The 13,046-nt window shown below is 43.6% G+C and overlaps 1 protein-coding gene across 30 annotated transcripts in view; it reads left to right on the forward strand.

Moving 5' to 3' along the window:
- Window positions 1-5,558, forward strand: part of ANK2 (ankyrin 2) — a 318,251-nt gene extending 312,693 nt beyond the window's left edge. For all 30 annotated transcript variants that reach the window (XM_082236854.1, XM_082236863.1, XM_082236871.1 and 27 more), the window contains 2 exons: window positions 288-379; window positions 3,272-5,558. In XM_082236854.1, the coding sequence (XP_082092980.1) occupies window positions 288-379; window positions 3,272-3,455 (276 nt within the window). In that variant the 3' untranslated portion in view covers window positions 3,456-5,558. The remainder of the gene's footprint in view (window positions 1-287; window positions 380-3,271) is intronic.
- The last annotated feature ends 7,488 nt before the right edge of the window (window positions 5,559-13,046 follow it).

Raw genomic sequence — 13,046 nt, forward strand, 5'->3', positions numbered from 1 at the left:
CAGAGAGGTGTAGATTCAGTTGTGACCCCTCAAAATTCACAGTAAGTACAGAAGACTCCTATATGTTTAAGACAGACAAAATGCAATGAATTTGAATCCATGGGCAGTAAGTAACAAGATACTTTACATTAGCAAAAGCTGAAGTGGATGGTTTGTTGTTTGTTTGCTTGGCTAACTTTCTTTTTCTCATTGGCTCTGGACTTCCTCCAGCATTTCAGCGGGTTGGAATATTTAAGCTGTGCTTTAAAATCCTTTGTGGTATGGTTCTGTTTCTTGTTTCACTTTAGGCCCTGAACTATGCAGGTAACAAAATGAAAATTGAAGTTCCTCCTTTAGTAGAGAAAGAGGTCATGAAAGAGGATGGCTCAGTTATTAAAAGGTTTGGGTTGGCATGGCAGTGAACTTCTTAATGGCAAAAGATTAACAAACTAACAGAAATTGTGTGGGAAGTGAAATAATGTCAACTTTGAATCTCATCACCTTAAGCTTTTCTTGAAAATACTAAGTGATCTACACTAAGGCCACTTCTGGACTGTCACTCTTTTGCAGGTATGATTCGGTCACATACCTGCACATTTAGGCTGAAAATACCCCTCACATTTTGGTTCGGAGTCACTAAGTCAATTTTACATGCTTTGATCTCCAGAAATATGTTCACCGGAACTCTATGCTTGACCTTTTTCTCTGTAACAAACACAACTGAAGCATCACTAAAAATAGGTTCAGAAGAGGAAATTTGTCATCTCAAGCTTCCACTTTGCCATTCAGACAGGGGGGCAAGACGAGTGGTTCTGTTCAGGGCTTCAGCCAAGGCTTTTTCTCAGCTGGAACTCAGTTCCGGCACCTTTCAAGTGGGTGCCATTGGCATTCTAAGAGAATGAGGGAGAAGTTTGGCTTCAGCCAACTTGCAAGCGGAACCTTCAAATACTGTTTCCACTTGGTGGGGGGAGGAGTTATTAATACCCTTATTTTTTAGTTAATGTAGGACTAATTGTACAACCAAAATGGCTTCTCCAGTGTTCCATAGTCAAATGTTCTGAGGCTGACTTGCCCTAGTATCTCAGTGCTTTGGTTCAGATGTCATGGTTAGAGGACATATGAGTAGATGCTGGGATAAGGCAGCCATGATGTATTCTCTCTACTTATTTCATAATCCACATTTTTATTGCTGTTTTGTAATTTCTGCTAAGTTATAGCCTAACTCAGATTACCTGAGAATAAACACTGAATTCAATAGGGCTTACTTTTGAGTAGAAATGGTTGGGATTACATGGTAGTTTGCTCCCCCCCCCCGTTTCTTCCCCCTTTGTTTTCCATTTTCTGATATCATACACTGGCTTAACATGGGTGGAGCCATCGTGTTTCCCACTTATGACTTTACCATGACAATAGTCAAGACTGACAATGTATATACTATGTGGCATCTTGGCTACTTTTAAGACTATACATAATGATGACTATGTATGTAGAAAAGATGGGAGGATGAAATGGGGACCAAGGAATGGTTTAGTTGCATAAAGAAACCCTTTAAGGGAGTGGGACGTACGTTAGCTGGTTAGGGAGATGCCACATTCAAAGAAAATCCAGCACAAGAAGAAGAAGAGGAGGAGTTTGGATTTGATATCCCGCCTTTCACTCCCCTTCAGGAGTCTCAAAGCGGCTAACATTCTCCTTTCCCTTCCTCCCCCACAACAAACACTCTGTGAGGTGAGTGGGGCTGAGAGACTTCAAAGAAGTGTGACTAGCCCAAGGTCACCCAGCAGCTGCAGGTGGAGGAGCGGAGACACGAACCCGGTTCCCCAGATTACGTGACTCTTAACCACTACACCACACTGGCTCTCAACATGGTCCATTCATTTCTTTGTCTCAGCCATGAGGAAGAAGATGTGTAGATGCCCATACTAGACCAAGGCGGCTCCCTGGGAAATAACAAGCAAACAGATCCCCCATGCAAGATTAAAGTAACAAATGACAGAAACTGTTTTGGTTCGTGTACTTTAGAAAGTCTTAGAAGACGGGGTTGATGTCATTTCTCATAGCTTCCTTCTCAAAAAAATAAATAAAATAGAAATGTTAACCACCCACATTCACTAGACAAGCCCCATTTAACATTCTGTTCTCTTTGATGTCACTGTGATATTTATCAAAGCAGATTTAAGATGATGGCTGGAAACAGTCATATACCATGAACTACCTTTTCAAAGGTCAAAACTGTCTCCAGAACAATTTGGTACAAATCAGTTCTTGAACTAGTCGCCACCCCCACCCCGCCACAGTTGTCACTTGCCATGCGACAAATATATGCCAACAATTCATACTGCTGGATAAAGGAATTTATTCCAAATCCTTGAAACACCAATGTGACACGGGATTGCTGCCTTGTTCACAAAGTGGAGGAAAGCATGCGTTCTACCCTTAAACAGGCTAGTGGTCGCAGTTTTTGGTTTTTGCAAAATGGCATTTCCAGTTTTTTGAAAATAGTATATTTATCTCCCACCTTTCCTCCATCATGGATCTCAAAAACTGGGTTTCCCCAGTGGCTTCCCATCCAGGCATTGAGTCAAAGCAGACTGGCTTATGTCAGCAAGGTGGCTGCATCATGTGCCCTTAGTCCATGTCTGGGGACAGTTGACAGTTCTAACTAAGTGCAAGTATATTATAAATTTTGGAGTTAGCCTAGTCAACAGGACAAAATCCTAGAGTGAATACAATCTATAAGCTCTTGTCTGTGATAGTGGAAGCTGTGTGAGAACAGTATTAAGCTGTTCACGGCTAAGGATAGCATGGGTCTTAACTGGTGAAGGTAAATCAGCATGGAGAGCAGATGCAGTAGAAATATTTAACAAACATGATTTAATTATCATCATGCTAGGTTTAGCACTCTGAAGAGGTTTGCATGGTTATTTCAAGCTCTTTTAATGGCTGTGCATGGAAGCATGTGTTTTTAAGGCCCAGTTCCAGAAGGTGGGCATCTTACCATGTTAGAAAACAAAACAAAAAAATGAACAATTATGTTCATTTGAATTTAAAAAATATATTGTGGTACAAGCTTTCATTGGTGGTATTAGCATCAGTATCAATAATAATATTTCATTATTGTTGTTATATTCCACCTTTCTATGAGAATAGTTAAGGCAGCTCACATCCATATGCTTGCTGCAGTCAATTTCATTGGACCTATTATGTCTCAAAAACATTAGAAAAGGGAAATTCCATTTCCTTCTTAGCATATGCTACGATTGCTCACTCTTTACCTATCATTTCCCTGCAGGACAACAATGAGTAAAGCCAGTACCCAGAAGAGGACTGTGGTTAAGGACCAGTATGGAAACCGTATTCATGTGGAACTGCTGGAGGACACACCAGAAGCACTACCCCGGGATGACCTTCAGCATGACCTCCAGCAACTACTGAGACATTTCTGCAAAGATGAGTGGAAGAAAGAGGCCAAATGAGATGCTGCTAAAATCTCACCCACAGACCAACACACATATCCATTCAATATCCAGAATTCACTTTCTTCTTTTGCTGTAGATGGCATAACATAATCACTAGAGGACACTAACATTTCGACTTGGCATATAGTGTAGGGTTGTTTTTCTTTTCTTTTTTTTTCTTTTCAAATATCTGTAAGCTAATTTGTGACCAAAGATAGCATCCTTCATTTGGGATGGTTTGTCTACTAAAAGTCATTGACTTTGTGCTATACTGGAAACTTGTCAAGATTGCCATCTTTGTTGTTCCTTTGCTTCTGCATCCGATCCATACAAACATAGCTTCTTCCACAGGCCTCTTCAAATCACAATGTATGTGCATTTTTTTAAAAAAGGGATGCTAACATTAACCTGTAAATAGCTAAAGTGCTTGGACTCACAAGACTGAAAGAAAGAAACACTGCCTTTTGTGACTACTTTTAGGATCGAGAACTACACGGTCTGTTGAAACTGCTGAAGAGCGATTAATTACTCTTCCATTGAATATACAACATGGATCTACTGAGAAGGAAGCATGTCAGCCTCCCATGTTTATAGGACTTCCAGTTTGTTGATCTCCTTGACTTGAAAGTTTCTGAGAGTCAGGCTGAAACCTCAAACTCCAGCTGTTGCCAGCTGAATGCAGCCACCCCTGCTTTATGACTCCTGGGAAGCCACCTAAATATTTCCTGAAGAAATAAATACCCAGTTAGGTATAACTTGCTAGCAGCTATATCTGTGGCACATTTGCATACTGTATTCAAATCTTTTAGACTGGAACAAGAGGCAAGGTGCATTACAAACAAACAAACAAAAAAGCTCTAACTCCTGTAACTTCCTGTTTTCATCACTGCTTTAGCAAACCACGCTGTCTTATTGGTGGTTATTCCTGCTGGCCACTGCACTGTAGATAACTTGATAAGGGAAAAGAAACCCTTTCCCACTCTTAAGAAAGGTTACTCTAAATTTATCACATTCTATCAAGACTGTCTCCTAACCTGGTTTATGCATGTGGCATTGGGAAACACAATCTCAACCCCCTTGTAACCATGTCAACAGATTATCTCTCTCAGCACTGAGCGAGCCGAGCTTAACCTTCCATTTGAGATTGTTCTTCAGAGATTTGCTTATGGAGGGATATGAATCCATTGGGCATTTGTTTTTTTTTTTTTTGTCGTCGTTTATTTATATTCCTTAACCAACTTTCAGGAATCATCATGTAAATGTCTGCACTTTGATTTTTCCAAGAAGGGCATATGCGACTCTGGAATTATTCTGTGGTCTGTACCTAATTCTAATAGTGGTCTGGAGCTCTGTTGCATTTTAACATATATATGTAATTATATATATTATATATATACATATAAAATGATATACATTTTGAATCAGTTATTTGATAAAGACAAAGTATATTCAACAAGGATGAGTCAAGTCCTCCAGGGTTGATATTTTTCAAAATCTAGCCAGATTTTCCTTCTTGTAAAAAATAATAATAATAATAATAGACTCAGTGCTCAGAATACCGAAAATAAATGTTACAAATGGCACCTCTTCATTTAACTAACCATGTGGAGAGAAAGGAAACGTTTTAGGGTGTTTGGCCACCTGCTAAGAAAGCTACCCAAAGTGCCATTCTAACATTTTTCTTTTTGGTTGGCAAGCACATGTGACTGCCAAAATGGAAGGAGACCCATTTCAGGACACACAATAGCTCATTTCTCATTGTCAAGAACATCACTGGTTGACCTTCAAGACTGGGGCTCTAAAAGAAACGCATTTCTGTTGTGTACTTTGCAGTGCAGATGATGTTCTGTGTAACAGCATAATGGCTATCCTCCTTTATCGGTTTTGATTTTTTGCTGTGTTATCAGAGAACTTGAATACTGTGAGAAGAAGTGATTTTAAGTTGATGAGTCAGCATCTTGTTCCCATGGTGATAACACTAACTGAATATATCTATGAGGGCATGTATTAGTTAAAAAGATTTTAAAAAAGACAAAACAAAACAACAACACTAACAATACATAGCTGCAACGTGTACAATGGCTGATTTAATTAAATAAAAATGTACAAGTGTTAAATGTAGCACTAATTGTATGCCTTTTTTTGGTACAAAATTTAAAAGGGCTGATTTAGGTTCAAAATGGCAAACTTAGCAACCTCTACATATTACTACTACTACTACTACTACTACTACTATCATTATTACCTCTGCATAACCAAGAATCAAGTATGGTTATTTAATTTAAAGTATGGGAAACAAAAGACACTGTTTGTTGTTTTCTGTTCAGAAAAGAATGGATCTTGATCTTGTCTTATTGGTAGCAACTTCAGTGCATTACTTACTAGGCATGGTGGTTATATTCCAGAAATGATGTCCTGTGTGTGTTTTGTTTTGTTGTTTGCCAGTTGTTCTGACATAGATAAGCTATAGAGTTGGAAGGGACCCTGAGGACCATCTAGTCCAACCCTCTTGCAATGCAGGAATAAGAAACTGTCCCATACGGGGATTAAACCTGCAACCTTGACATTATCAGCATCCCGCTCTAACCAACTGAGCTATCCAGATGGTAGCTCTTTTATGAAGATGGTAACATCAGCTTGACGGGTAAACTGCAGACATTCCCTCCTATGCATGAATCCCAATAGGCAACCCACAGAATGTGCATGATCCCACAGGCAAATGTTTCCTCTTTTCCATGATTTTGGGGGCTTATACTAAGATACCGTATTTTTCCGCTCTATAACACGCTCCCAACCATAACACGCACATAGTTTTTAGAGGAGGAAAACAAGAAAAAAAATATTCTAAACGAAACAGTGGATGTATGATTTTTGTGGTTCATGCTGTGGCCACAGACATGTGATCCAACGGTGAGTTTGGGGTAGCCCAATGCAAAAATCCTGAGGATCTATGTGGATCCGTGCTTTGTAACCACGTTTTTGCACCACTACGGCCCCAGGCAACAGTGGGTGCGTGATTTTTTTGGTGCAAGCTGTAGCCATGGACATGCTATGTGATCTGATGGTGAATTTGGGGTGACCCAGTGCAAAGGTCCTGAGGATCCATGTGGATCCATGCTTTGTAACCACGTGAATGAAGGAACTGTCAGTAATGTATGGTATCTCCAATACAGTGATGAAGGAAGAGGAGGGGGGGAGCTCACATTTGTCCTAGGCAAAGCAGCCAACTCCTATAGGCCTAGGTGCCTTCAGCCCCCCCATTAAATATTTGAGGGAGTCATCCCCCACCCCCCATTGTGGTATGTGAGTGGGGCTTACCTGACTGTCCCCCCAATATTTTTTGAAGCTGGAAGAGGGAGGGAGGGAGGGAAGAGAGAGTGGGAACTCACATTTGTGCAGCTGCCTTGCCTCGAACCGGAGCAAAAAGAGGAGGAGACTCAGGGACACGAGCCTTGTAAGCCGCTTTGTTTGAATTTACCGGTGAGGTGCTGGGGGAGGGACGGAAGGGGATGCCCTCTTTGTCCCTCCTTCCAGCTCATTGTAAAGAAAGCAGAGTAAGAGCCACTTACCGTATTTTTCGCACTATTGGACGCACCGGTCCATAGGACGCACCAAGATTGGGGGGGGGAATAAAGGCCAAAAAAAAATTATTCCCCCCCCCGCCAGGCGCAGGGCTGGGGCAGGGGAAGCCCGAGCTTCCCCCTCCCCCAGAACGGGACCCAGAGCCATGCCGAAGCTGCGCGCAGCTTTGGCATCGCTCTGGGAGCCTGCGGGGCTGGGGGAGGAGGAAGCCCTCCGCCAGACTCCATGTCGGGAGACAGCGGGATGGCGCGCTGCGCCTCTCCCGCTGTCCCCCGAGTTTGCGGGGCTGGGCCAGCCTTCTAACCAAGTCGGGGGACAGCGGGAAGGGCGCGCTGCGCCCCTGCCGCTGTCTCCCGAGTTTGCGGGGCTGGCGACGGGGAGGAGCAGGCTTCTCCCCCCGCCAGCCTTCTAACCAAGTCGGGGGACAGCGGGAAGGGCGCGCTGCGCCCCTGCCGCTGTCTCCCAAGTTTGCGGGGCTGGCGACGGGGAGGAGCAGGCTCCGCCCCCGCCAGCCTTCTAACCAAGTCGGGGGACAGCGGGAAGGGCGCGCTGCGCCCCTGCCGCTGTCTCCCGAGTTTGCGGGGCTGGCGACAGGGAGGAGCAGGCTTCTCCCCCCGCCAGCCTTCTAGCCAAGTCGGGGGACAGCGGGAAGGGCGCACCGACCCCTCTCGCTCTCCAGGCTTCAGCGAAAGCCTGCATTCGCACCATAGGACGCACACACATTTCCCCTTCATTTTTGGAGGGGAAAAAGTGCGTCCTATAGTGCGAAAAATACGGTACATTTGTGTAAGGGAGAGCCATAGAGCAGGCAGACACTGAGAAAGAGAGGCTGTCTCCCTTTCCCCACCTTGGCTTTTACACGCTGCGCACAGCTCTTGCTGGCTTCCGAGCTGCCTCCCTTCTCCCACCTCGCCAAAAAGCCATAGAGCAGGCAGACAGGAGGAAGAGAGGCTGTCTCCCGACAGTCAGCTGTTGCTCAGCTGTTGCCGGCTTCTCAGCAAGCCAAGCGGAGGAAGAGAGGCTGCCGAACAGCCAGCAAGAGTGGCTCCTCCTGCCTGCATTCGCTCCATAACGCACAGACACATTTCCCTTTACCTTTTAGGGGGGAAAAACTGAGTGTTATGGTGCGAAAAGTACGGTACTTTAGAAGCATTGACATTAGAATCACAGTTGCACTGTTCTCCATGAAAAGGTATTATGTTTTTTCCTTCTTCTTTTTTTGAGAGGGTCAGGTGCTCTGATGCTTTTGAAAGACAGGGAAGCGGGGCAAATATCAAAAGATCTATCCCAGAATATATGTAGTGGTTGGCAAGAATACCTGTTTGCAATCACCAGTGGGAGTCAACATGTGCAGGGGCACTTAGATAGAATCCTGGTCCCAAGACACAAAGAGAGAGAGGTCATCGCTCAGTGGCATATGCTTTGAATATACTACTCAAGATATTCCATCTCCAGTTAAAAGGTGTGGGAGAGGCCTGAGATTTTGGAGAACCAAATCAGAGGACAAAAAATACTGGACTAGTGTCATCCTTTGTAGAAGGCGGTTTCATATGTTCATTTGTCATTTTCCTGCAGCCAAACAAACATTTGTGCCACATCTGATTAATGATAATACCATTGTTCTGAGCTATATACCGTATTTTTCACTCTATAAGACGCACTTTTTCCCTCCTAAAAAGTAAGGGGAGATGTGTGTGCGTCTTATGGAGCGAATGCAGGCAGGAGGCTCTGCTCAGCACTCCCTTTAAGGAGCCGTGTGGAGCATGTGTGCGGCTCTTCGGGGCTTTTCCCCGAGGAGGGAGAAGGGCTTCCTCCCCGAGGAGGGAAAAGCCCTGAAGAGCCGCACACACACTCCGTGCACTCTTTAAAGGGAGCGCAGCTCTTGGGGGAGCCTTAGCCATCCGCAGTGTTGCTTTCTTATTTTCCTCCCCTAAAAACCAGGTGCGTCTTATGGTCCAGTGCGTCTAATAGTCATTAATAACATGGGGAAAGATGTTAATAAAAGCACGGCCAATCCTGTAGATACATATTTTACAAATAGATTGACAAATTGATCTCATGCTACAAGAGATAAGAAGCAATAAAATAGCAAATAAAGTGTGGTGCTCATGTTGGTAATTGAAAGGGAGAGGAGGGAAATTAACTTCTCTGTTGCTGGATTAGTTGCAACTCCCCTCAGGCACAAGAGATGAGTCATGGTAGGTGACCCGTTGAAAACATCTGCTTCAGCAGAATGTGAACCATGAAGAATGGAACGAACAGACACCACATCTTCTGGGTAAATCAACTGTGATAAATACTATGTGCAAATTTTTTAGTCATCTCCTCTTTAAAAAGGATGACAAGCCACACAGGCAAAGGAGCAACTAGCAGAATAGTTTAAGTCTGCTGATTCATCCTTAGATGTTAGGTGATTGACAGGTAGGTGTCCACAACTGCTGTCAAAATGGTCCACCGGGGGGGGGGGGTGCATGTGGTCTGTGAGGGAGGGTGAAGTGGACAGGGCAGCATGTTCCTACACTCAGTATAGGCCAGGAAAAGGAGTGAACCAACCACCTCAAGTGGCATAAACTCCCAAAGCAGAGAAGTGGCACCAATTTCCAGCAAGATCTTGCTGAACTTTCACATGATCTCACAGAGTGCAACAGATTTCATGAGTAGCTCCTAGCCGCATACAGGCATACAGCAACTTTTGCTATCCCACTAACTATGAATTGCTAAGTTAGTTGTCATTTCAAAAATCTATCATCCCCCCCAATGGGATTGAAAACAGCCACAACAGCTCTGGGACTGAGATAATTATTCTACTTGTGTCTGTCTGTATATGCATCAGAGGAGCAAGCAAACATGGGATGCTACAGATCCAAGGCTGCCCTTAGCCCAGCGCATGCCATTTCCTACAGCTGTGGATTAATACCACAGAGCTCTCTGCCATTGCAACAAGGAAACCTCTGGAGGCAGACCCCTTCTCTGCCTAAAAGCATCACTCAGCTGTTCTAAGAACTTGAGAGAGAAAATATCCCACATTCCTGCAGATGTCAACTCCTCACAACCAAATACATCCTCAATGTTCTTCTATCTCTTATAAATATTTTAGTCTTTAAAATATTACGTCATTTAATATTTACAGCATACAGCTGCATCAGAACTACCCATGACCCTTGTTTATATTGCTCTGTTGGACACAATATGTTGAGAGTTGAGCAATTGTGGACATGGTGAAAAAGCCTCACCCTTTCCAAAATGGTGGAAATGGAGCCTTTTGCCAGTAACTGACACTGCAGGTTTCTGGGGGAAAGCATGAATGAAAAGAGCAGGCTTCAGATTGGGAGGCCACCCAAAAACACAAACAGTACAGTGGTACCTCGGGTTAAGAACTTAATTCATTCCGGAGGTCTGTTCTTAACCTGAAGCACCACTTTAGCTAATGGGGCCTGCCACACTGCCACTGCACAATTTCTGTTTTCATCCTGAAGCAAAGTTCTTAACCCGAGGTATTATTTCTGGGTTAGCGGAGTCTGTAACCTGAAGCGTATGTAACCCAAGGTACCACTGTAATGGGATATACCAAGAGCAGAATAAAATGCAGGAAGAAGTGACAGTTCCTCAGCAAGCTCAAGGAAGGGGTTGAAGTAATAAAGTTCTGAGCCAAATGCCAATAGCAGAGATGACCTTGGTCATTCCGGTTTGATGAATGACAGCTGCACTGGCAAACCCAGAACAACAGCTTGAAATATGTCTTATCATTCATTGCAAACAGAATTAAGACTTTCCAGATAAGAAAAGGATAGGGGGACCTTTGGCTACGCTGGCTGGGGGTGATGGGAGCTGACATCCAACAAGGAGCATGGTGCTGACAATGCCCAAGGTTGCAGGTTCGATCCCCGTATGGGACAGCTGCATATTCCTGCATTGCAGAGGGTTAGACTAGATGATCCTCAGGGTCTCTTCCAACTCTACGATTCTATGATATGGAGGGCCACAGGTTTTCCACCCTGGAGTAAAGTTACTTGACTATTAAGAACAAGTTTGATGAACGGTGGCAATTCAAATGATGTGTCTATTTCTTGCTAACTTCACCAGCATCGTTACCAGAAAACACAAAGTGCAGCACTATAGGAATGAGCGAGGTAGACTGCTATAATTACAAATGACATTTACCTAGCAGAAAGAGGCTAGCAGCGGTGGTATTTGTCACCAGAAAGCAATCGGCTCCAAATCACTGCAAATAAATCAGCTCACTGTGAATAAACAGCCATTGGACAGGTTTCAGAAGTGAGACACATCATTCTCTCAGTGCCAATGGAATTATCACGTTCAGACCCAGCTTGCACTCTGGAAGATCAACACTGCCTGAAGGAACTACTTTGCTATGTGCCAAAGCTTTGCATATGAACCATTCTGTTTTATTTCAGCATATTTAAACAGCCCCCATCAATGTTTCGCAGAATATAAAAGAGTGCCTCTCGGTCGGAATTTTGCGAGTGACCCTGTAGCTTAAACCTTTTTAGGGAGAGAGAACAGGCTGACCTTTTTGCACTGTTCCAAATAGGTATGTGCAATTTACCCCATTTCTGTGATCTTTTCACCCCTTGGGGCAGGAGAATGGTGTCTGGAAATGGCAAACACATGGCTCACACATAATGTCTTTAGCATGACAGTCTGCAAGATTGCATTCATCCAGTTCTTTGAAGCACATGAAAGTAGCATTACAAAGCAAAAGTGAGGTGAAAATGGGATTGTTTTCCTATAACAGCTGTTAAAAGTCAGGATATTGGAGGAATCTACTACTTATAGATGAGATTCAGCTCAGCTCTTGGCAGTCTGTGTATATTAGGGGAAAGTGTGCCTACATTTGTGAAAATAACATAAAAATGTGTATTGGGGAAAATTGATAAAAAAGGGTACATTAGCCAAAACTGCATGCAAATACATTATATATAATTTCTTGCATTTTAAAACAAAAGGCCCACATTGAAGAAAACTAGCATGTCAGGGTTCTCGTTCTGCCTTCTTGATACACATTCACAGCAATATATATAATTAATCATATTTCTAACCCACCTTTCTTCCAAGGAGCTCAAGGTGATACACACACACCCATTTTATCCTAACAACAACCCTGTGAGGTTGTTCAGTTAGGCTGAGACACTCCTATTGGGCCAAGGTCACCTGGCAAGTTTCATGGATTTGAACCCTGGTCTCCCAAGTCCTAGTCCGATATTCTAACTACTACACCACACCACACCACACTGGCTCTCGCTGGTGTAACCCCTCACCTGAAGCATAAAAAGCTCAGGAAATTATTGCCTGACCAAATGCTTTGACCTTCAGAACCGGAACGACATTCAGACTCACAATCTGAAAGCTACAGAACTTGTAATACCAGATGCATTTGGATCTAACCCATCTCTTTCCATGAATGATAGCTATTGACTTGTCAAGGTTGCTAACAGGTCCTTGAGAAGGCAGGTGGCACTGCAAGACAGCGCATGCTGCCTTTCCAAAACGCTTGATTTTTCTCTGCAGCGATCTCAGATTACAAAGCAGGTTCCTGAGTGGAATCTCCATGGCAAGCCAGTGGCTCTCATTATTGGCTTGCTTTAAATATACCCTTTGGCAGACATTATTCTCCTGGCCCTCATCTCAGCAGAAGGCGGCCACCATCAAAAGAGAAGTCCAAACAAATGAGCCATTAGTACCAAGTGGTTGTTTCCAGCTGATTTATGGCCTCTTTTGTGCTGCACTGCATTACTTCCTACAAGTCTTGAGGCCTGCTCCTAATTTCCATGGCAGGCTCGCTTTATTGTCTCTGTGTCAGAGCAGGGCAGAAAATAGCAACACATTTAGCAGAGCTACACAAATTACACCAAGAAAATGGATTTTGAATCTCCCCCTCCTTGCAGCTGGTGGAACGTTCAGCATCCTACATTCTCTGAAGGAATGCTTTTTTCAACTATAGAGATTGAAGCTAATACAAAAAACACTGCATCAGCCGATTACATTTGCATCCTACCTCAGTGTTAA

Source organism: Podarcis vaucheri (genome assembly GCF_965113315.1).
Source record: "Podarcis vaucheri genome assembly, chromosome: 9".
NCBI lineage: Eukaryota > Metazoa > Chordata > Lepidosauria > Squamata > Lacertidae > Podarcis > Podarcis vaucheri.